The sequence below is a fragment of the Dicentrarchus labrax genome, unplaced genomic scaffold (genome assembly GCF_905237075.1).
Source record: "Dicentrarchus labrax unplaced genomic scaffold, dlabrax2021, whole genome shotgun sequence".
Lineage (NCBI taxonomy): Eukaryota > Metazoa > Chordata > Actinopteri > Moronidae > Dicentrarchus > Dicentrarchus labrax.
In genome coordinates this window covers 797,302-820,078 of record NW_026136730.1, presented here as the reverse complement: position 1 = coordinate 820,078, position 22,777 = coordinate 797,302, and the positions used below count along the sequence as shown (strand labels likewise).

The following is a 22,777-nucleotide window of genomic DNA, read 5'->3' as shown; positions in this document are numbered from 1 at the left end:
TTTTTAGTTTTTCATTTTCTTATAAGAGGTGGGTGTGGCATCCCCAAACATCCTCCATGTTCACTCTTAAAACCATTACAAACTAAATTATAACTGTATGACAGAAATTATCTAGAACTTTAGAAATCTCCTTTTGGAAAATGACACAGATCTTATTTTAAACTCTAAAAACTCATTTTGTTCTGTCAAGTTTGCATGTCGCCTCCATCACCCAAAGGAAGATAAATAGAAGAAAAAATGTCAAATGTTACAATTATCAGAATCAGAATCAGAATCAGACATACTTTAATAATCCCATGGGGAAATTACTTAAGATAAATAGAATAACTGTGTTAATTAACTTGACAGCTATAAACCTCCAACTGAAAAATCAACATGTTTGCACTCACAGCCTCTGAAACAGCTCAAGAACATCTGTTACAAAATACAACTGACATATATTTTAAGTGGAAGAATATTTTAAGAATAATTCTAAAAGAATTTACAGCATGACTGATAAACACTGCTTTATAATGTTAATCACATCTGGACTTACACAGCCTTTCTGCAGTTCCTCACAGCTGGAATCAGTCTCTGTCGTCCCTGGTCTGATGTGTTGTACTTCTTCAGGTTCAACTCATCCAGAACCTCCTCTGACATCTGCAGCATGTAGGCCAGAGCTGAGCAGTGGATCTCAGAGAGTTTCTTCTCTGATCTGTTCTCTGACTTCAGGAACTCTTGGATCTCCTGATGGACTGAGTGGTCGTTGATCTCCATCAGACAGTGGAAGATGTTGATGCTTCTGTCAGGAGAGATATCATCTCTGTTCATCTCCTTCAGGTTGTTGATGGCTCTCTGGATGATTTCTGGACTGTTGTCTGTCTGACCCAGCAGGCCTCCTAAGAGTCTCTGGTTGGACTTCAGAGAGAGGCCATGAAGGAAGCGAACAAACAGGTCCAGGTGGCCATTTTTACTTTTGAGGGATTTCTCCATTGTGCTTCTCAGGAAGACATCGAGAACATCATTGTATCCAAACAACTTAGAAATCTTCTCTAGAAAAGTCTTTGGTTTTGTGTCCCTGCTGTAGTCTTCCCCCAAGAAACCCTCCAGTACCTCTGTGTTCCTGTTGGTGTAACAGTGGAACATGTAGACTGCAGCCAGAAACTCCTGAATGCTCAGATGAACAAAGCAGTAGACTGTTTTCTGGAACTTCAGACTCTCTCTTTTGAAGATCTCTGTACAAACTCCTGAGTACACCGAGGCCTCTGTGACATCAAGACCACACTGCTCCAGGTCTTCTTGGTAGAACATGATGTTTCCTTTCTCCAGCTGTTCAAACGCCAGCCTCCCCAGCTTCAGAAGAACGTCCATGTCAGCCTTCGTTAACGTCTGTGGACTTTTCCCATGTCCCTCATCATACTTCTGCTTCTTCCTCTTTGTCTGAACCAGCAGGAAGTGTGAGTACATGTCAGTCAGGGTCTTGGGCAGCTCTCCTCTCTGGTCTGTAGTCAACATGTGGTCCAGAACTGTAGCAGTGATCCAGCAGAAGACTGGGATTAGACACATGATGTGGAGACTCCTGGAGGTCTTGATGTGTGAGAGGATTCTGTTGGACAGATCTTCATCACTGAATCTCCTCCTGAAGTACTCCTCCTTCTGGGCCTCAGTGAAGCCTCGTACTTCTGTTACCCTGTCCACACATTCAGGAGGGATCTGATTGGCTGCTGCAGGTCTGGAAGTTATCCAGACGAGAGCCGAGGGAAGCAGATTCCCCTTGATGAGGTTTGTCAACAGCACGTTGACTGAAGACTTCTGTGTGACGTCAGACACAACCTCATTGTTGTGGAAATCCAGTGAAAGTCTGCTTTCATCCAGGCCGTCAAAGATGAACAAAAGTTTACAGACAGCGAGCTGCTCTGCTGTGACCTTCTGTAATGTTGGATGGAAAACATGGAGCAGTGTGAGAAGACTGTACTGCTCATCTTTGATCAGGTTCAGCTCCCTGAACGAAAGCAGAACCACCAGACTGACATCTTGGTTTTCCAAGCCCTCTGCCCAGTCCAGAGTGAACTTCTGCACTGAGAAGGTTTTTCCAACGCCAGCGACGCCGTTCGTCAGAACCACTCTGATGTGTCTCTGTTGGTCAGGTAAGGCTTTAAAGATCTCGTGGCACTTGATTGGAGTGTCATGGAGGGTCTCCATCTTGGAAGCTGTCTCAAGCTGCCTCACCTCATGTTGGGTATTAACCTCTTCACTCTGTCCCTCTGTGATGTAGAGCTCAGTGTAGATCCTGTTGAGGAGGGTTCCACTTCCTGTTTCATCAGGTCCTTCAGTCACATGTTTACATCTCGTCTTCAGACTGATCTTATGTTCATCTAAAACCTCCTGCAGACCACCATCTGCTGAAAGAGAAGAAACATATTCCGAGACTAAACTGAGAACCAGAATCTGGATCAATAAAAATGTTTCTGAATTTATGATATTCATGATAATATTAAATACACTGCATAACACAACAAATGTCCCTGTAATAGATTATAAAGTCCTGTTTTCAGACATGAGGACATCAGCAGACAGATGTACAGTCTTACTTTGTACAGTGCTGGTCTGACTGGCTGTCTGCAGTCCAGCTCTTGTTCTGGATCTTTTTCCACACTGGGGACAGGAGGAGTCTCCTGATGAAGCAGACTGGTCCCAGTATGAGGTGATGCACTGTCTGCAGAAACAATGTCCACAGCTGGTAGAGACTGGATCCTTCAGGACGTCCTGACACAAAACACAGCAGGACAGCTGCTCCTCCACAGAAACATCACTCCTCTTCTTCTTTCTGGGGAGATAAAGTAAAATCACTCAGATTAGAAATCATAGTTATATTTCAGTGTAAAAAAGCTGAGTTGAGCTTTTACTGAATCACAATATCTGAGATATTGTCTTCTTGATCAAACAACAATCTGCTCCAAAATATGTGACAGCAGCTGCAGCCTGAAGAGATCAAACTGTTATTTTCATTCTGCTTTTATTGATAAAGATGTTTAACTGAGTCACAGTGGGGCAGTTTGCATTCTTATATTTTAGTCTACAAACTTATTTTAATGGAAAATCTTAATAGACAAACAAACAAACAAACAAACATCAGCACAGAACAGAACCTCATTAGCAGGTAATAAAATCTCTTCTACCATATTGGCCAGAATATCAGACAACACTTATCACAAGATGCCTCTCTCTTTTCCAACAGCTGTGTTTGGAAAAAGGCTTTTTGAAGATCAGAAACAATTTCAGACTGCTGATGTTGGGAAACTTTCTCAGAGATACTGTTGATCTAAAAGATAGTCCTCATCAATGGAGCCTTTTCCTTTGTAAAAAATAAAAGATGAAGTACTTGAACTTGAAGTAACTCGCTAGCCAACAACATTAAGGCTACAAACAACCCATAATGCATCACTCTGTATAGTCCTCGAGTATAATACAACCCCACTGTTTCAAATGTAATTTCTAGAAATAAATATTGTCTTATATTTGGACAAATACAATCATATAATGGTGATAATATAATGATAGAAACTGAAGTTAGTAGCAGTTCTCTTACTGTGTGTCTGAGGGTTCAGGTTCATTACTGAACTCTGGATTATATTCTTTAGACCAATCACTCTTCATAGACAGACAGCTGGACATTGGAGACTCTGCTCTCTGTTGGTGGTACTGACTTCTGGAAACAACAAGATGTTTTTATTAATTTCATGTGAATCAGTGTGAAATTATCAAAAATACACAGTTCTCTATACACACATTGCTGTTACTGATAGTTTGTTGGTTAAACAGTAACTGGTAGTTCTCTTACTGTGTGTCTGAGGGTTCAGGTTCATTACTGAAGTCTGGATTATATTCTTTAGACCAATCACTCTTCATAGACAGACAGCTGGACATTGGAGACTCTGCTCTGTCCTCCTCTTCCTCCACACAGTCACTCATCTTCTGCACTTCAGAGAGCGTTGAGACAAATATGTAGTTCATGCAAGTCGTACAAGATGAAGACAAAGAAGACAAACAGGTGAAACAAGATGCAGAGGAGGAGACTGTAAAATGGAGATGAAGTTAATATCTAACAGTGATCCTGATCTTTGGACCAACATTTATTGTATCTACAGGGTTATAACACAATATCTTGACTGTGTGTACAGTTTAATAAAGGTCCATAAAACAGACCTTTGGTAAACTTAAACAGTTTAATTGAGGCTGTACTTAGTGATAACGTTTTACTGAGCTGTATTATTTTTCCAGGTGTACCTGAAGTGGCAGAGAAAAATATGAACTGTAAGATTCAATCTGTAAAAGAAAACCACTGTCACTGATCACTGATCTTCTGGACTTCAGTCAGTCTGAGAGAGAACCAGTAACACTGACTGTGAGCTCAGAACACAAGAATCCTGATCAACAAGTCTGTTCAAGTGTCTCACACACACACACACACACACACACACACACACACACACACACACACACACACACACACTATAATGACGCTGCTTTGAATGTAAGCTTGTTTTTGTGAGTTAGCATTAAGTCTGTTGTTCATTATTCATCCAATCACACTGTATTCACAGATGAATCAGAGACTTTGACAGTAAAACAATAATAATGTTGTATTAACACTCACCCTGACTCTGACTTCCTGTCTCTCCTTCTGCTCTGTCGACTCAAAATGAAGTCTGAACCCTGACTGACTGAACACAAACTGTTTTATTGTTTTATCGTCCTGGTTTTATGTTCAGTATCTGTACCACGTGGTCGTTGTTCCTCCTTTAATTATTAACTGGAAATCGTGTGCGTGTACTTGTTTAAATCCAGGTTTCTTCATCATCACGTCGGTACCGTTTATTTGATTCATATGATCATAATGTTATATATATAAATAATATATTATCATTATCAACTTTATTTAAGTTTAATCATTTAAGTCAAATCATTTGACACTAATTGTGTTTTTTGTAGATAAATAAAATGTTCCCATATAAAGCTTATTAGTGTCATTCCAACTATTACTTTTCTTTTTAAGATGTAAATATTTTACTGTAATGTCTTTTGAACGGCCTGTCAATAGGAGTCACATATACAACATATTATAATGCTTTTCCCATGTATACCTAATAAATCTAAGCCACTACCTTTAAAATACAGGGAAAACAGGTTTTAGGTCCCCCAAACCATCAGGGGCAGCAGAGCTTCATCACATAAAGTTTCAATGGAGGCCTGGTTCTCTTACCTTGCAAAATGCATGGCAATAAAAAAAACTTAACGCCATAAAAATGGTCTTGGTATGTTGGGAGTGATAAAAAGATAATAGTGTGTGTGTGTGTGTGTGTGTGTGTGTGTGTGTGTGTGTGTGTGTGTGAGAGAGAGAGAGAGAGAGAGAGGAGAGAGAGAGAGAGAGAGAGAGAGAGAGAGAGAAATTTGAATCAAAGGCCAAATGAGCTGTTTATGTTTTTTCTTGATCAAGAGAGAGCCTCCTCTTGGCTCGCTTGGTAAAGGCTGTTTATGCAGGTGCATGTTAGAAGTGTGTGAGAATAGTTGGAATGGTAAATGGTAAATGGATCTGTATAGCGCCTTCCTAGTCTTCAGACCACTCAATGCACTTTTACCCTCCTGAGACCTGAGCTTTTGTTTGGGGTGCATTTTCAATTTCTCCTAGCTATTTTGGATTAGTAGGACCTGATAGACATAAAAACAAGCATTGTTTTTGAACAATTTGTAGTTTTCACAAGAAATGATGTCCTCATATGAGGAAATCAGGACTTTTTTTTACTATAAAACTATGTCCCCATATGAGGACGCAGAGTTGCAGGAGGCTATACTACAGCCAGGTTCCTGCCAGTGCCCTGCAGCTCAGTGGAGGAAGAGGAGGAGAAGGAATTAGAGTTAGAGGCAGTGGAGGATGACACCGCTCCATGGAGACCAAAAATATAGGGAAATCTTATGGTCCCCCACACATGGAGAGTCCCTGACATTTGCCCAGAAGACCGTCTGCAGCCAGCCTAGTCCTACAAGCCCAAAGCCAGGTCCATGGTCAGGAGGAGGAAGAGGAGGAGGAGGGGCCACAGCCAAGGCCCTCCAGAAAGCAGAGGCAGTGTGTCTTGTGCCCATAGTGCAAAAGGGTTTGGACAAAAGTGCGCCAAATGTGGACACATGCATTTAAAATGCACCTCAAATCAGTGGTTTATGCCTTGAATTGTGAACACACACAAAAGACAATACACATGACATCTTATGACAAAAAGGGCATGAAAACATAAAAAATATTTAAATAATTGTAAAATCTTTATATCTTTGGTTAGGTCTGAAGTTGTTGAAAAGATTTGATGCGGTGAAAGTGAAAAAAAATATTAATATATGACATTTTTATGACACTTTTATTACCATTTTGGGTCCCCAGGTTCAAACTTATCATTGCTCCAAAAATAATAATGCATCCAAATCAATGTTATCAATTATTGACCTAGTCAAGGCTCTTATAACCTCATCCTCAATATTCCACTTTGCGCCTCATTTTTTGAAAATAATTATATTTTGTGTTTTTCCCACTGAGAAAATCAGGTGTTTTTATGACAAAAGGGTATAAAAACATAAAAAATAATAATAAAAACTCTATATCTATGGTTAGGTCTGAAGTGGTGAAAATGAAAATAAATATTTATATATGACATTTTTATTACACTTTTATGAGGGACCATTTTGGGTCCCCAGGTTCAAAGTTGTATGTTCATTTTAAAGGTGCCTCAAGGGTTAATTGTGAGGAACATATGAAAGCTTCACTGTATAAAACATTTGTATGGTCCGCCTTAAACACAACTCACGCCGGTCAAAAACAGTCTGGACCCGCCACCGCTCGCTGTGGCAGAAGAACTCAGATCTTTTACTCGAGTAGAAGTAACCATACTTAAATTACTCCACTACAAGTGAAAGTCTTGTTTAAAAAATCTCCTAAGTAGAAGTATTAGCAGCAGAATGTATTTAAAGGTACAGTGTGTAGGATTTTGTGTAATCTAGTGGTAGAGTACCTAACTGAACACTGCTCGCGTCGGAATTTGATAACCTGGGAATGAGAACAAGCTGTATAGGAGAAACTACTGTGGCTGTTTGGTTTGTCCGTTCTGGGCTACTGTAGGAACATGAAGGTTCAACATGGCAGACTCCATGTGACCCGTGCTGTCTGTAGATACCAACGGCTCATTCTAAGGTAACGAAAACACAACTTTATTTTTAGGCGATTATACACTCATGAAAACATTCTTAGGAAGATTTTATTTAATTTCTGCCAACAGATCCTCCTAAATGTTACACACTGACCTTTAAAGTATCAGAAGTTAAAGAACTCATTGGGCAGCAGAATGACTGAATTATTGTTTAAATAATTTATTAAATTAGGCTAATATAAACTAGTTTTCAGTGTTGGGCAGTTTTAATTTGTAACAATAAATCAATAATAATCTACATGCATATTTTCTTAACTGAAATATTTTTTATATAACACTGTATCACACACATGCAAACAAAACACCAGACCTACAGTAAATCATCAAAGTTTATTTCCTGCACATTTAAAAGCAGATAAAAGTATGAGCTTCTACCCATGAATGACAGCCCCATCATTTTAGAAAAAGAAACAAAAACCTGGAGCTCAGTTCTCTGTGGATGTTGGAGTGGTACCAACCAGCCTCAGCTGTGTATCTGGACCATGTGCTTCCTGTTCCTGCTGTTTGTTGTGTGTCTGCAGTAAATTAACAGTTCACATCCAAACTCTGAGGCCAGTTACTCACAGAAGTACAGGAACTGGAAGACCTGCAGAGTGAGTCAGTGTCGCCCCCTAGTGGTAGAATAATAATAAAAACCAGTGCACAAAATCCCCTGTTTAAGCCCCAATCTGTCATTCAAATAAATTAGCTTGGTAATGTCGCTCTCAGTTCATCATCCATCAGCCAGTATTTACACCAGTGCTTCAGCCAGTTCAACATTTTTACAATCCAAAGAAAAACAAAAGAAAACAACAACAAAAGACTCAGATTCACTATTTGGTAAATTATTTTTCTGATTTTGAAAACAAGTTTGCGGAGAGAAGCCAGAAGTAAACAAACCTACAAACAGAAAAGTAGAAAACAGGCACACGTTGAGGGTTTGGAGATCGCTGCTGTGAGCTTGTTCATGATAATCCAGCCTGTTGGCTAACATTCGACCCCTCGACCCCCAAGAACCTGTGAGCACTGGGGTTTAAACGTAGGGTGTCGGGGTTAAAGGGCGGTTTTACATCCGACACCACTCTGACTTCTCTTCACTCATTTCCTGTCCACAGATCTGATGACGACGCCTACAGGTGGGTTCAATGCATTTGATCTGCTAATGTGATTTTCCTACGACGAAGAAAAGCAGCAAATATTCACCTTTGAGAAGTTGGAATAAGAGAATTTTTAACTCTTTAAGTGTTCAGCAACAGATCTCACATGAATTAATTAACTGAACTGTTCTTCGTCTGCAGGATCGTCTACAAAGGCCTCAAAAAGTTTGTAAGAGGTCTCGACTCTGCTCCATCTGAACCGGAGGACGGCACCGAGTCCTCGCAGACTCTCTGAGTGCGAGTGTGTCTCAGGCTCTCCTCAGGATGTGTGCAGTGAAATGAGTGAAGGAGGAGCAGGACAGCTGACAGGAGACACTCTACAAAATCCAAAACTCGAAACTACATTGAAAATAAAAACTGCATTTGTTACCGTTATCGTGGCTCCACCAGAGCAGGGCTGCAACTAATGATTTATTTCCATTATCAAGTCATCTGCAAAATACTTGTTTATTAATCATTTGATCTAAAATGTAGAAAACAAAGTGACAAATGTCCATCACAAGTTCCAAGAGCCCAAAGATGGCGTCTTCAGATGGTTTATTCGGTCTGAACGTTCACTTTCACATCAGACAAATACAAAATGACATTTGAGGAGTTGGAACTGGCGATGTTCGGACTGTCGACTAACTGATTGATCCGCTATCGGTTACAGCCCTTCGCCACAGTGGGAGGTAATAAACAACAAAACAATCAAAACTGTCTCACAACAGCAGTTATTCCACTAACAAATAGACTCTAAAAGAAAACCAACAACCGCAATAGAAAAATGTCCTCGCGTGCCTTTTAAACCCAACACACCTGTTTCAGGATTCCTGCTTCAGAAACCTGTGATCGTAAAACAAAACGGGCTGTGTGTGTGTGTGTGTGTGTGTGTGTGTGTGTGTGTGTTTTCAACAGTTTGTAAGCTGAAAGTAGAGAGCCAGCCATCGCTGTGCTTGGCACTGGTTAAAGTTCCTCAGTAGAGAGAGCAGAGTGTGCTCGGCGTGGGGCTCACAGCCCTCCTCCTCCTCCTCCTCCTCCTCTTCCTCCGACGGGTGGGGGAAGTTCTGTCGCCGTGATGTCAGGCGCCGGTCACTCGTCTGAGCCAGCCGAGCGTTTCTGACTCCTTTTGCGAGGAGATCTTTTTGGAGACGCTTTGTCTGCAGAGGGAGAGATACTGAGTGTGAGTGGTGGATTTTAAACAAAGTAAAAACTCTGAGATGAAGCCGAGGGTCTCGTGTTCACACTTTAGGTCTTCAATTTAGGCTAAAAAAGAGGAAACATTCACAATTTCTCAACTGTGTTCTTTTGAATACAATAGTTGTCTCCACTGAAGCTCGGCAGAAGAAACGCTGTCCACAGGAACACAGATTATTTCACAAACACATGCAGATCATTTCACTGAGACACCTCCTGGTGAGACTGGGCCATAAGAAAGCTGAAGGTAGAACACAGAGAGGACGGAGGGAGAGACTCAACACACAGTCCTGAATCAGGCTGAATGAGTTACTGTTACATTGATGTAAGAAGAGATTAGGGTTGGGCGAGTATACAAATATAACAGCTGGTTGTTTATTCTGTGGCAGATTCAAACATTTTTATCATTTCATTTTGCCAATTTAATCATTAGTCATTTTAATTCTTCCTCTGAAGGACGTGTCCACACACTGCGCAGGAGAACAAATATCTGAACATCTAACTGCGCCATGTTATAACATATGGCGTTATTATGGGACAGATAACTGATTATTATTATTATTATTATTATTATTATTATTGGTATTCGGTGGGATGGAAACCTGCTGAAAAATAGTTTAATAGCTCAGAACATCTGCACCATTCAGGAGACAGATCTAATTTGTAAAAGTAAAAGATTTCACACTCAGTCCAACATCAGCACTGCATTTAGGTTTGAATAAACAAAGAGCCCTCACACACTCACACACACACACACGACACAAAGCAGACCTCACCTCTGCGACTCTGCACTGAAGACGGAGGGAAACATGACAGCGAGGGAGGCAGAGAGAGAAAGAGAAGAGAGTGAGTGATCCTCGTGCACAGTGAAGGTTAAAGTTGATTCAGGAACAGGTGAAGCAGGAAGAGAACAGAGACACCTGCACAAACACATCAGCTGACTGAGCGGAGAAACAGCGAGGAGTGTGTGAAGCTTTCAGTGTGTGGACTCAACGTCGACCTCTTGTTGTTCTCAGTTGTCTCATCACTGAAGCTTTCAACCAGTAAGTAGTTTACTCCTCATTCTGTTTCTGGTTAAAGCTCAAACACACTGACCATTACTGAAGCTTTTAGAGCAGCCTGTAGTTTCTGTTATCTCTGTTTTAAATTCAGTGTTAACTAAACTTATTGTAAAGTTCTTATTGTTTGATATTCTGGTTACTTATTTTCATTTCCTGACAGTTTTCTTTGTGATGCTTTTTGGCTGCTGATGATGATTTACATGTGAGTGCAGTTTAAAATGGAAGAACTTTTCCTAAATAGTCTGGACTGCGAGTATCTGATCTGAAGAAGTCAAACAATCTTGATGAAGACAATTGTGCAGTTAGTGAAATGTATTGTGGGTCAACATCCAGCCCTACCAGCTAGAAGGATCCAGCTAACCCTTTAAGACTATTCCAGGCAGGTTTTAAGTGTCTGAATGTTAATCACAGTGAGGTGCAACCAGCCGTCTGAAACGTTGCACAGAGGTGGAGTTCGTGGTGTGGGTGTGGTCTGTAAGGAATGGAGGGGCAGGAAGCAGAAGCTGGAGCTGGCGGGACGAGTTTCGGGGAGTGCGAGTGCCGGACGTGACGCATACGTACTGATCTGGTTCAGTGTTTCCTGAGGGATCCAGCTCAGGTCCACGTCATTGTGGCTCGAAGTTCCCATTTCCACCTTTGGAGCTGGACGCCTCCTCTGCGCGCGCGCACACGCACACACACACACACACACACACACACACACACACACACACACACACACACACACACACACACACACAGTTAGAGACCTGCCATGTCAACTCGATTTCGGTCATCTAAACTTTACATTTAGTTTTAACGCTGCAACTAATATATATAATATTTTAACCACTATCAGTTATCTGTGAGTCTACAGCAACAACAAGTTCAAGAGTTCAAAGTGTCGTCTTCATATGTCCTGTTTCATCCTACTCAACAGTTTACAGGTAAAGGTTCAAGCCCGACTGGGAGTTGTGTTGAGTTGAGTGTGTGTTTGATGTAAGTGTCTGTACCTTTCTGGACTCCATCAGCTGGTGAAGGCCTACGACGACCAGCAGCCCGAGGCCTGACAGGAAGACGTACATGAAGATCCTGGGAGAGAAGACGGAGGAGTGAAGATTCAAGAGAATAAAAAAAGAGGGATGAAGACGAGGATAGGGGAGCAAATAAATCGATGTACCACTGACAATAAACAAGTTAAATCCACTCACGTCTCTCCGTCCAGTCCATCCTCTCTCTCAGTGATAGTGACCGTCTGGTTGAACACGGCATCCTGGAAAATGTTTCCCTGCAGACAGGAAGAGAAAGGAAGAACAGGGGGAGGGAGAGAGAGAGAGAGTGGGAGAGAGAAAGGACGACAGAAACAAAGATAAGAGAAGGTCAAGAACCAGAGAGAAAGGTAAGAATAAGGGAAAGACGAGAGAGAAGAAAAAGCAGATATGAGGAGAAAGATCAAAGGTCAGATGGCGTTGAAGAAAGTGGCGAGATAAAAAAAAAGAAAGATAGAGATTACTCTCCCTTTTTAATCACTGGGTGAACTCTGACCTCTTTATCATCAGGTCCATCTGAACAACAATCCCTCTGCAGACTCAGGAGGTTTATTTCTATGATAGTAACAATTTTAAGGAGCCAGAAAGTCGTCTGCTTCCAACTCATCTCTTACCACTGCTACAACAACAACAACAACAACAACAACAGCAGTAAGGTCACTATTTGATAATTATGAAGTACTCTAACACCAATATTTGCTCAACTTTAGTAGAAACTAGTATTTTTCCATAAGACACAGGAGAGTTTTGACCCCGATAGAGGAGTCGTCTTCAGCCTCCTTACATTGCCGTCCTTGTAGTTGAGGTTGATGACGAGTCCGAATGGCCGCCCTCCCATTGGCTCCGCGGGGATGAAGGAGTACTCAAAGGTGGCCTGTCTGCCGGAGGGAACCACGATGCCGAGCTGGAGAGCGGTGAAGTTCTGGATGTAGAACTGGTAATCCTGACGGGGAGCAACAGACACGAGTCAGAGAGAGAGAGAGAGAGAGAGAGAGAGAGAGAGCTGCACAGAGACACACTCGACCCGGGGGAGTCGTTGTGCTCCAGGAGGGAGGCGCAGTGTGCGTTTATGTACCTGTGGGTAACGGAAAGAGGCGTCCAGAGACTCCACGACGAAGTTCTCGGACCCCTTGTTGGAGAAGCCGAGCAGGAACTTGACGATGTTGTTGGCGGGAAAGTCTGGAGAGAAACAAGACGGTCGATCAAACAGTTTTCACTACAGAAGGTCTGAGCTGTCGACGAGGGCAGAAACCTTTAGAGGAAGTTACCTTCTCCTTTCACAAACAGGATGGTGGTGTCGGCGTTCGGGGGAAGCCTTCACCTCTCCGACCAACGCTTCTTCCTCTTCATCTTCTTTTTCTTCCGTCTACACACACACACACACACACACACACACACACACACACACAGGTTTATTTCCCTTTATATCTTAGGGCTGTATAGAAGACCATTTTCATTCAGCTGCCACTCATTAATGTCAATGTACTTCCAATTAAATTAGAGTAAAGCTGATTGTTGAGGTCAGCAGCTTCCTTTTCCTCTAGAATATTACTTGATGGATCAATAATGTGTTGATAGAGATAGCATCACTGTTTATTACTGTATTGATCATTTTTAACCCCGATGTAACCACTCACCAGTTCCGCGTTCTCGTCGTCTTCTACTTCCGCCTCGTCGTCCTCGTCCTCTGCCGTCACGTCGTCCACCACGTCTTCATCCACAGCCTCGGCCTCCTCATCCTCAGTCAGATCCTGAGCGCTCACCTCGGGCCCTGATGGGCGGGAAACGAGGCACATTGTTAAAACACAACCTTCCTTAAAATGACAGTACACAGCGAGTGCGTTTACATGCGGGATATGTGGATATTATTCGGGTTTTAGCAGCATTATTTGTGGCAGTTTGTCGGTTTAAGTTGGGCTCTGTGTGTCGTTAAACAAACCAACAGTCTGAGGCTGGAAGGAGAAACACATCTACTTTTAAACATCATGAAAGATGTTTTTTTGGATATGTGTCAGTAACAGTTTCCAGTTTACGTCATTAACAGTTGGGTTGATCCGACTATACACAGCTGCATTGTAAACAGCTTAGTAGGAATATTGTCTTTTTTTGGAATATGGGTAAAACTGGAATATTGTGTGCATATAAATGTAGTCGTATTGTTGTAACTCTCCAAACACACCTCCAGCTCTCCACAAAACAACAAGCACTCAATGCATGAAATGTGCTGCCCTCAAATTCATTCACATTTTATTGAATGCTGTCCACACTATACTTTATCCCTTTGAGGGTGGACTAAATAATAGAAACACCCCTCAGTTCACAAACGACAGCCTCCAAACTGACCGTACAGTACTCTGAAATTGTTTTCTGTACAGTTTATTATAAACATAATCCACATTGCTCAATCCTATCACACAGTTACATCAGTAAAATAAAATATAGACGCCATGTGCATTATTTTATACACATTTTACTCAAAAATGCTCCTATAACATCTGCAGCAATGCTCCTGTCCAAAGATACAAGACAAACTACAGCTCCAATGTGAGTATTAAAGTAAGATATATCTGCACTCTTCTGCTTCTTACTTTAAATACATGTGCTTCATAATAAATCTCATTGTTTTTAATGTGAAAGCAGAAGATTAAGCTCAGATTAACCAGCCCAAGAACACCATCAGAGCTAATATCAGAGCTAATATCAGAGCTAATATCAGAGCTGCCCCGTTCAGTGGCAAATACTCAACAACTGCAGATTAACAATCAATTACTTTATCACCCTGTCATAAAGAGTCTAAATGCAAAATAAAAAAAAAACGCATGCTGTGTAAAATGAGCCAGTGAGACCACCGTACCTGCGCCGTTAGCTTGGACAGCTAGCCTGACAACATGTGCCATTAGCCAGTTAACGCGACTTTTATACGTGTTTATTAATCACCATTATTATTATTATTATTATTATTATTATTATATACAGTAACATGAGGGGTTTGAACTCCATTATAATTAGTCTGAGTTGAGTTTCTGTTTCCCGCTGCAGACTGACAGTTAGCACGTTAGCTCCCCGGCTAACAGTAAGGACACGTCAGGCCTCCCCCCTTTTTTCTCCCCCACAGCAGCTAGTTAGCCGAGCAGCTCCTTCCTCCTCCTCCTTCCTCCTCCTTCCTCCTCTTCCTCCTCTTCCCCTGTATCACACACACACGTACCTTTGCTGAGGAGAGTGGCGGGAAAGGCTAGCAGGAGCAGCAGCAGCAGTTTGGGGAGAAATGTCGTCATTTTGGAGCTCGGAATCAGCTCGTGCTCATTCAGCGTCTGACTGCCGGGGCTGTTGCTTTAACGCATGCGCACACGGGACCAGTGGGTGTGGTGGCGAATTTGGTTCACCCACTCAAATGATGTCCCCGCCCCACCCCCCCTTTGAGCCGTCCTCCGCGGTGGGGGTTCGGTTTGGCGTCCTGGAGATTACGAGCTGGGGTTAGGGGGGAAGATTTAGGTTGAGGTTGAGCGTTTTAAAAGAGATCTTGCTGGGTTGATATTAATAATTAATTAATGGGGAACTCAAATCGATAGGGTAACCGATTTCGACACAACACCGGAAGTCTAGGCTGCCCAGAAAAAATATATTTATATCATGACAGCTGCTCAGATGACAAACTTTGCCCCCAAAAGCAACATTTAAATTAATAATTAACTCTAAATCGGATAAATATCAGGTATCTTTTTCAGATATAGTAAATAAAAGGAGAGTTCCTGCACCAAATTTCAAAATAAAGGACTGGACCCAACTACAACACACCATAATACAGCTATCAACATGGTTTCCAGTGTTTTTAAATGTTTATCTACATCTGTATATGTTTGTAAAAACAATAAAACGGGCCATATTTTCTATTAGGTCTAAAAAAATCCCACATAATATGAATTTCATTTGTTTATTTTTATTCTGACTCTAGAATTAATTGATTTAATTTCTCAAGTAAATGCCATTACGCCACATATATTAGTGAAATTGTAAGTTTAATGTGTATAAAATCATATTTTCTTCGATTCTGAATAAGAAGAACCACATTTCTGTTGACAAGTTATTTGTTTTTATTTCTACCACATTGCAATTATCATATGGCAAAAAAAGAAACATAACTGAGATTGAGTGATATATAATTTCAAATAATATGCAAATAAACTATAATCTGTGATGACTAAATCAAAACTTTACAATGGTGACATTAGAAGCCAAAAATCCTCAATGCAAGAGAATAAAAAAAGAAATGACACAAAGTGCCTATTCCAAAAATCAACACAGTTAACACATGAATACTCTGTAAATTATATTCCATTGCATCTAGTATTTATGAAATCAAACATACAAAAAGCTCTCCAGCTAGAATGACAACTCATGAATGGCTGAGTGAAGTTTTTATTCAACACATGACCAGGATGCAATCCACACAGCAAGACAACAAAACCCCAAAAACACAACGTACTGGATACACATGAGTAAAAGAGTAAAATATATCTTTCCAAAACATAGACAGGAGCCCGTGTATCAAAATAGTCTGCGACATACAGAAATCTCAAGGCCTGACGTACTCACAGTCTGTTCAGATTTCAGTTCAACTGTTACTGTGTGCGGAGGTTAAATCATCTGGACAGCACGCAGACGTGGAAACTTTTATTCATAGTTAAAAATAAACAAAATCATTTGATACAAGAAACAGAAAAGACACAGTGTGTTAGTTCAGTCCTTTACAAACACAGAGGTTAGTGTTGCTGTGTGACCTTTCTGTCTTTCTGTAGATTATATCACAAGTCAAAAACTAAACTACACTCACCTGAACATGAATTAAAACTCAGGATAAATAAATGATTAAACTTGAGAGATCTCTAAAACCGTGTTCCTGTTAATTTGTTATAGTCGACTTATTTAAATTCATAAACTTGTTCTTCTTTCCTCCCTCCTTCCTTTGGTTGCATTGTTCCCAGGAACAGACAGAATATTCAGTCGTTATCTCCCTCTTTCCCGTCCTACTCTCATCCTTTAAGATGTGTTTCCTACCTTCTTTCCTTCCTCTGCTCCTCTCCGTTATTCAATATGTTTCTCATTGTCAAATTCAATACTTCTTGACTTCCCTGTCTGTATCTCTCGGCCTATCGGTTCCTCCCGAAGACCTTAAAACCTTTAAAAGCAGAAAGAAACTGTGCATTTGTTGGGGACTATATTCAGTGGCGGATTAATCCACATGTGGTGCTCTGGTGAGTGTTTGGAACAGCAGTGAAAAACAACAACGTAATTCACTGACAACAAGAAACATATAGAACTCTTTAAACGTCCTAACCCGATAATCAGACTTAAATTGATTTTTGTTTTCTGACTAATTTCGTTCACATTCTGCTTGAATCCGAGCCGATAGTCTAATATAGTTTGCTGCAGGTCGTTAAACAAGTTACAGATGTTTCTAATCTTTCACAACTTCTGTCTTCATGCATCCTTCCTCTCGTATTTCCCTCCTCTAGTTACATAATCGACAGCATGCTAGATTTATACCTTCTCTCTCTCTCTCTCTCTCTCTTTCTTTCAATGTAAGAAAATCTCCTTCCTCAGATATTCTGTCAGTTGGTATCAGCAGTCGGTGGTGTTCTGCGTATTCCAGCAGTTATTTATAATGAAGAATTTCTTTTTTGGGGGGTAAATCCACATCTTCTTATACTTCTTCCTTAGTTATGATTGCCTACATTTCCCAAAATGCCTTTCAATAACACCCAGAGAAGAAGCATGAAGCTGAAATATAAATAATATCTGTGTTTTTTTTTTTTTTACCTGTGAATCAATTTCTGTTTTCATAATCTACTAGAACAGCTGGAAACATCTGGATGTGATGTCCACAGGAAGAAGATCATCACCGACTGCTGATCTTATAACAGTGAGGGTGGATCTCATTCTTCGCCCACCTCCCCTCTCTCTCTCCCTCTCTCTCTCTCTCTCTCTCTCTCCCTCCTCTAGTTGCAACACTCCACGTAATTTGCCGGCAGCATGCCCGACTTTCCGGTCCTCTGCACGGTGCCGTACATCCAGCCCTCGTCGATGGGCTGAGCGTTGATGATGACGTCGCCGTCCCTGAACGAGACCTCGTCGTGGTCCTGAGCCGCGTAGTCATACAGCGCCCGGTAAACACGCTGCAAACAGCACGACAGCGAGAGGTTAGACATGTGGACTGCGAGGCTCCACAGAGACCTCTAATCCACCAAGGCAGATTAATATATATATATAAGGCCCCAGGACTTAATGTGAAACTTTGTTAACAACTAGTGGGGGTCGGGACCCTTGGGTTGGGAACCAGTAACCTAAATGGACCCAGTGTGAAACTGATGATGGGATCCTAAAATGAAGGATGAAACTCGCTTTGGAGCGTTACCATGGTGGCTGAGTGCGGCGGGGAGGTGACGGATCTGACAGACGACATGCTGGTCTGGTGCATGTAGCCGTGATACTGCTGCTGCTGCTGCATCTGGATGCCCTGATGATATGCTCCAGGAAGGACTGGAGCTGGGCGAGAGACACACAAACACACACACAGACAGAGAAAGAGAGAATAAGTCGGTTGAAAAGTCTTTCCTGCATCTCTTCGGTACAACAGTGCAGACACCTGAAGAGTCTCCCCGGCTGTGAGCACACTGAGTTTTGGGGAGAATTATGGGATTCAAACAGATAAAGATCCCCTCGAGACATGTAGTAAGACATATAAATAGTTAGTTTGGAACAAAAAAGTGTGTCTGACGTGACTCCTTCTACCTCATTAAAAACTCCAAAATCTATCAATATGCTAATTTTATCCATTTCTAAAGTTTTCTTGCTGGACACAAGATGTCTCCTCCTTCACTGTAAAGTCCATCCTCAGTGTCTGTGCACTGGTGGATCTCACTGTATGTTGCACACTGCATCAGGATTGACCTCCAAACTATTTGAGGTCAATCACAAATCATGTTCGTAAATAAGATGTTCAGTGAGCTCAGAGAAACTTTCCACTTTCAGCAAATTCATGTGAAAACATCCTCCTAGTTTCAAACTCTGCACAGACAGCATTCGAATATCACACTGTAGGAACAAGACAATATATTATTACTGAGTGGAGAGCTTTAAAGACCTGAAAGAAGTGAGTGAATTAGTCAGTTTTTACTTGTGGATTAAAACCAGCACTTCAAACAACGTGGAAGACACAAACACATGCAAGTGTGTGTCTCAGTCATCCTGCTACTGTGCGTCAAGGTGAGAAAGACGACACGAGTAAAGATACCGGGAGTTTCGCTGCTGCTGCGGTCCCAGAGGTCAGAGGTCAGCGAGCTGACAGACTGAGCCTGGCTGTGGGTGAGAGACTGCTGCGAGTGCTGCCTGCTCAGTCTGCGGTCGGCCCGCTCTAGCAGGCAGTCGCCACCAGGTGGCAGCACAGGGGCAGGAATAATCACAGTGCACAGAAACAAAGAGAGGGAAGAAAGAGACATAAAGTGAGCCAACGAAGAGAGAGTGAGGAGTTTTTACCCAGCACAGATACACATGAACATCACTGTGATATAACAGTGTGTAACATTGATCTATTGGCAGGAACTGAATATAATATTTATAGGTGTGTTTTCTTTAGCGTAGAATCTGAATATAAGAACTGTTTTTGTTTCCTAAAAATGAAACGTTTTTATCTACAGATGCCATATTTCTACAGTAGCCCAGAACGGACAAACCAAACACTGTCGGTAGTTTCTCTTCACAGTCCGTTCTCATTCCAAGTTAGTTGCAATCTGCCACTAAATCCTACACGCTGGTCCTTTAAGGGATAAGGCTGCTGATATTCTACAGTTAATACTGTCAACAAATCCCATGAAATGAAAAACAACACAAATACATAGTTTATAGTCATTTTTGTTTTTCTCAAACATTAAGGAGGAAACATCTGTTAGGGACTATTTTTAGTGGCGGATTAATCCACATTTGGTGCTTTAGTAAGTATTTGGGGCAGCAGGACGATGTATGTGGGATTGAGTCAAAATAAACTACATTGTATGTGTTAGTAATGAAAGTGCAACAGTGCAGCTCACTGATGTGTTTTTAATAGTTTTTGGACAATAATGGAGCTCTGTGAGTCTGAATGTGAGATTTATTGACTATGAGAAAAATATCTGACTGATTTGGCTGATTGAGAGAAGAAAACCATGAAAAACTGTGAATTCAATTTGATTATTACAGGAGCACGTGCTTTTAAACATCTTGTGAACATATTAATTCATTGGTGTGTAAGTTCTAGAAAGAAAATAAGGAAATAGAAACTAATTATTTATATGGACTTTACACACTGGAGGTAATTAAAACGAGTGTTTCATGCAAACACAACATCTGACGCCTTCGTCGTGATAAATTACAGCCTCCAAACATTGTTATTCCTCAAGCAGCCTCTTGTTATTTTAGTACGGCGAGGGGAGTCAGGTGAACTACCGGACATCCTGCGGAGGCTCTTGGACTGGATGTTGTCCTCCAGAGGGTCAAAGTCAAAGATGGAGCCGGGGTCTGTCCTCCACACCTTCAGGTCTTCAGAGAGGAGGCAGAGGTCATTTGAAGAACACGGACTATGCTTACATGGACTGTGTTAACAATCCAACATGTGTTCATGTGTCTGTGAATAGAACAAGTGCCTCTCCTCATATTAATCAGAAAGAGTTCAGAGTTCTGTCCCACCAGAGCAAATATCGATCACAATACTGTAAGTCGTATAAAATCATTTGAGAACCCCAAAAGTCAAAGCTGGATTCAGGATCCGTCGACTTTACCTGAAAACAGTAAATTTAAACCTATCAAAAAGCACCTGATAGACCCAGAGAGCAGCAGAGGGAGAAAGGTTTGATTGACCACGACGTCTGTCCTGCTTTCAGATGAATAAGTGACGTTATGAAACATGATTTCAGAATAAAAGCCTTCCTGTTCTTCGACAAAGGTGGTCTTGACTCCAGCACTGATATAAACACAACAGACAAAATGAAGGCGTCCAAACAGCTGGAACTATTCAGTCAGTACAGAATTCAATAAAAGGTTTGTGTGATTAAACGAAAGAGACACTTTAAGCAAGAAGAAGAGGGAGAAGATAAAGTGTTTATGAGCTTCTGATCGAGACATTTTTGTGATTTGTTTCATCATTATGATAATTATTGTTGTTATGGGTTTATTATATCTTGCAATCTTGCAATATCATATCTTAAATATGAATTTAAATTAGCTTTTTCAGTAAAACATCAACGAGATTTTCTTAAGAAACTCAAAAACTACTGTACCTACCTATGTATGTAAGCCTAAAACATATTAGAAGAACTGAAACTGAAAATTTCATCTGTAATTGAAACAGATGAAAATTAGTCCCTTGTAGAATAAATTAATGTATTTTCTTGCACCAAATGCGTAACTGCAATGCATTGTGGGCGACCTCTGGAGTGACTCACTCCCTCAGGGTTGACCTCACTTGGAACGACACTTCCACTTCCTGTCCATTAACAATGGTCCACAAAGGCGAAAGTGATGTTTCTCTAAAGCCAATAACCACATTTGTAACTTTAAAATGATTTCCCTAAAAGGCTTTTATTGTGAAACATCCTGTCTGTGGAAGTGTTGACTGTGATGAAGATCACCCTGAACATGTACTGAATCCTCTCTCACACACACAGCTCGGGGTCACTGACCTACGATGATGCCTCCTGGTCGTCTGTCCATCTCCACCGCCTGCGGGTGAATCCCTTTGCTGTATCCCGCCTCTCCCATCATCTGATTGGCTCTCTGGTAGCGCTCCATGCTGGGATCGTCCAATCCGGGCGTGCAGCCTCGACCGCGCGCCCTCTCAAAGTCCTCGTGGTACTTGGCCTGTTGGAGGGAGTTAACACACGTTTACACTCCAGCATCGATAACCTGGAAATAACACAGAGTTAATACACACACACACACACACACACACACACACACACACACACACACACAGGGTGCATTTGGTCAGTGAGCAAATAAAACACACAGGAAATGTATTTAAAATATTTTATTATCAACACACACACACGTCTTTCACCCAACGTACTCTCACATAGATCATGTCACACTGGATTCTCTGGGTTCAGATCTACCTGAGGACCTCCAGTGTCCAGCACACACACACACACACACACACACACACACACACACACACACACACACACACACACACACACACATGCACACACTGCTCTGTCCTCCACGCTGTCTGGCGGTCGGCGTTAGTAGCGGTGCGTCAGTCCCACCCGAGGTGCCACGTCACTCGTGTTAGCTCCACCCGCAGCCTAAGCGGCAACCAGTCTGCTACCATGGAGACCGAGTCCTGGGTCTTCCTGACACGCCGGTACTCGGGTGTGTCCAGCTCGGTGCAGCTCCGCCCCCTCATCTCCTGCAGACCACGCTGGTACTTCACCTGTTCACACACACACGTCATATTGTATATGATATTACCCTGAGAAATAAGTCAGTGTGTGTGTGTGTGTGTGTGTGTGTGTGTGTGTCTTGCCGAGCTGATGTTCTCCTGGTTCTGTCTGACTCTCTCCAGTTCTGGAGTCACTCCGATGCTTGTGGCCTTCACTGCGCTCTGCTTGTACTTCACCTGGTAGGAAGACGGACAGGAAGTGTTCTGTTATAGATCCTAATGAACTGAACTGAGTCACATTAGATGATCGTACAGTCATGAACACGGCCAGCTCACCAAAAGTGGAATGCAGCCATTTTTAACAAAGTAAAAAAAAACTGCCATGAACTCATTAGAGATGGAGTGCTGGCCTGGTCGCCATGACACCAGAGCTGGTCTGTGTGTGTGTGTGTGTGTGTGTGTGTGTGTGGTCCTGTTCTGTCTTCTTAATGGTAGATTGTTCTGCACAGTCAGCTAATGGCTGCTAATGACACTGCAAAACACACACACACACACACACACACACACACACACACACACACACACACACACACACACACACACACACACACACTTATGCATGTTTGCTGCTCATTTATCAGTTTATTTATTCACTGAACTGCTTCTGGGTCCACAAACACTCTGGCCTCCCACTCCATCACTTCCTCAAAACAACACCCATCCATTATTACCAACA

At 41.8% G+C, this 22,777-nt stretch overlaps 4 protein-coding genes across 5 annotated transcripts in view; 1 reads left to right on the top strand and 3 right to left on the bottom strand.

Annotated features, from left to right (window-relative positions):
• The window catches only part of LOC127359481 (NACHT, LRR and PYD domains-containing protein 12-like), a 126,169-nt gene extending 122,192 nt beyond the window's left edge, over positions 1–3,977 (bottom strand). Inside the window, exons 1-4 of the mRNA XM_051393286.1 lie at positions 3,821–3,977; positions 3,569–3,688; positions 2,571–2,806; positions 536–2,381 (exon numbers count right to left, since the gene is read on the bottom strand). Of these exons, the coding sequence (XP_051249246.1) occupies positions 536–2,381; positions 2,571–2,806; positions 3,569–3,688; positions 3,821–3,951 (2,333 nt within the window). The 5' untranslated portion in view covers positions 3,952–3,977. The remainder of the gene's footprint in view (positions 1–535; positions 2,382–2,570; positions 2,807–3,568; positions 3,689–3,820) is intronic.
• ssr1 (signal sequence receptor, alpha) overlaps positions 1–15,002 on the bottom strand; it is a 29,562-nt gene extending 14,560 nt beyond the window's left edge. For both annotated transcript variants that reach the window (XM_051393437.1, XM_051393438.1), the window contains exon 1: positions 14,836–15,002. In XM_051393437.1, the coding sequence (XP_051249397.1) occupies positions 14,836–14,905 (70 nt within the window). In that variant the 5' untranslated portion in view covers positions 14,906–15,002. The remainder of the gene's footprint in view (positions 1–14,835) is intronic.
• The window catches only part of LOC127359522 (GTPase IMAP family member 7-like), a 245,257-nt gene that overhangs the window by 61,580 nt on the left and 160,900 nt on the right, over positions 1–22,777 (top strand). The gene's annotated exons all lie outside the window — the stretch shown is intronic.
• LOC127359474 (nebulin-like) overlaps positions 16,031–22,777 on the bottom strand; it is a 52,034-nt gene continuing 45,287 nt past the window's right edge. The window contains exons 64-70 of the mRNA XM_051393258.1: positions 22,186–22,278; positions 21,988–22,092; positions 21,341–21,518; positions 20,109–20,201; positions 18,850–19,041; positions 18,043–18,173; positions 16,031–17,803 (exon numbers count right to left, since the gene is read on the bottom strand). Of these exons, the coding sequence (XP_051249218.1) occupies positions 17,627–17,803; positions 18,043–18,173; positions 18,850–19,041; positions 20,109–20,201; positions 21,341–21,518; positions 21,988–22,092; positions 22,186–22,278 (969 nt within the window). The 3' untranslated portion in view covers positions 16,031–17,626. The remainder of the gene's footprint in view (positions 17,804–18,042; positions 18,174–18,849; positions 19,042–20,108; positions 20,202–21,340; positions 21,519–21,987; positions 22,093–22,185; positions 22,279–22,777) is intronic.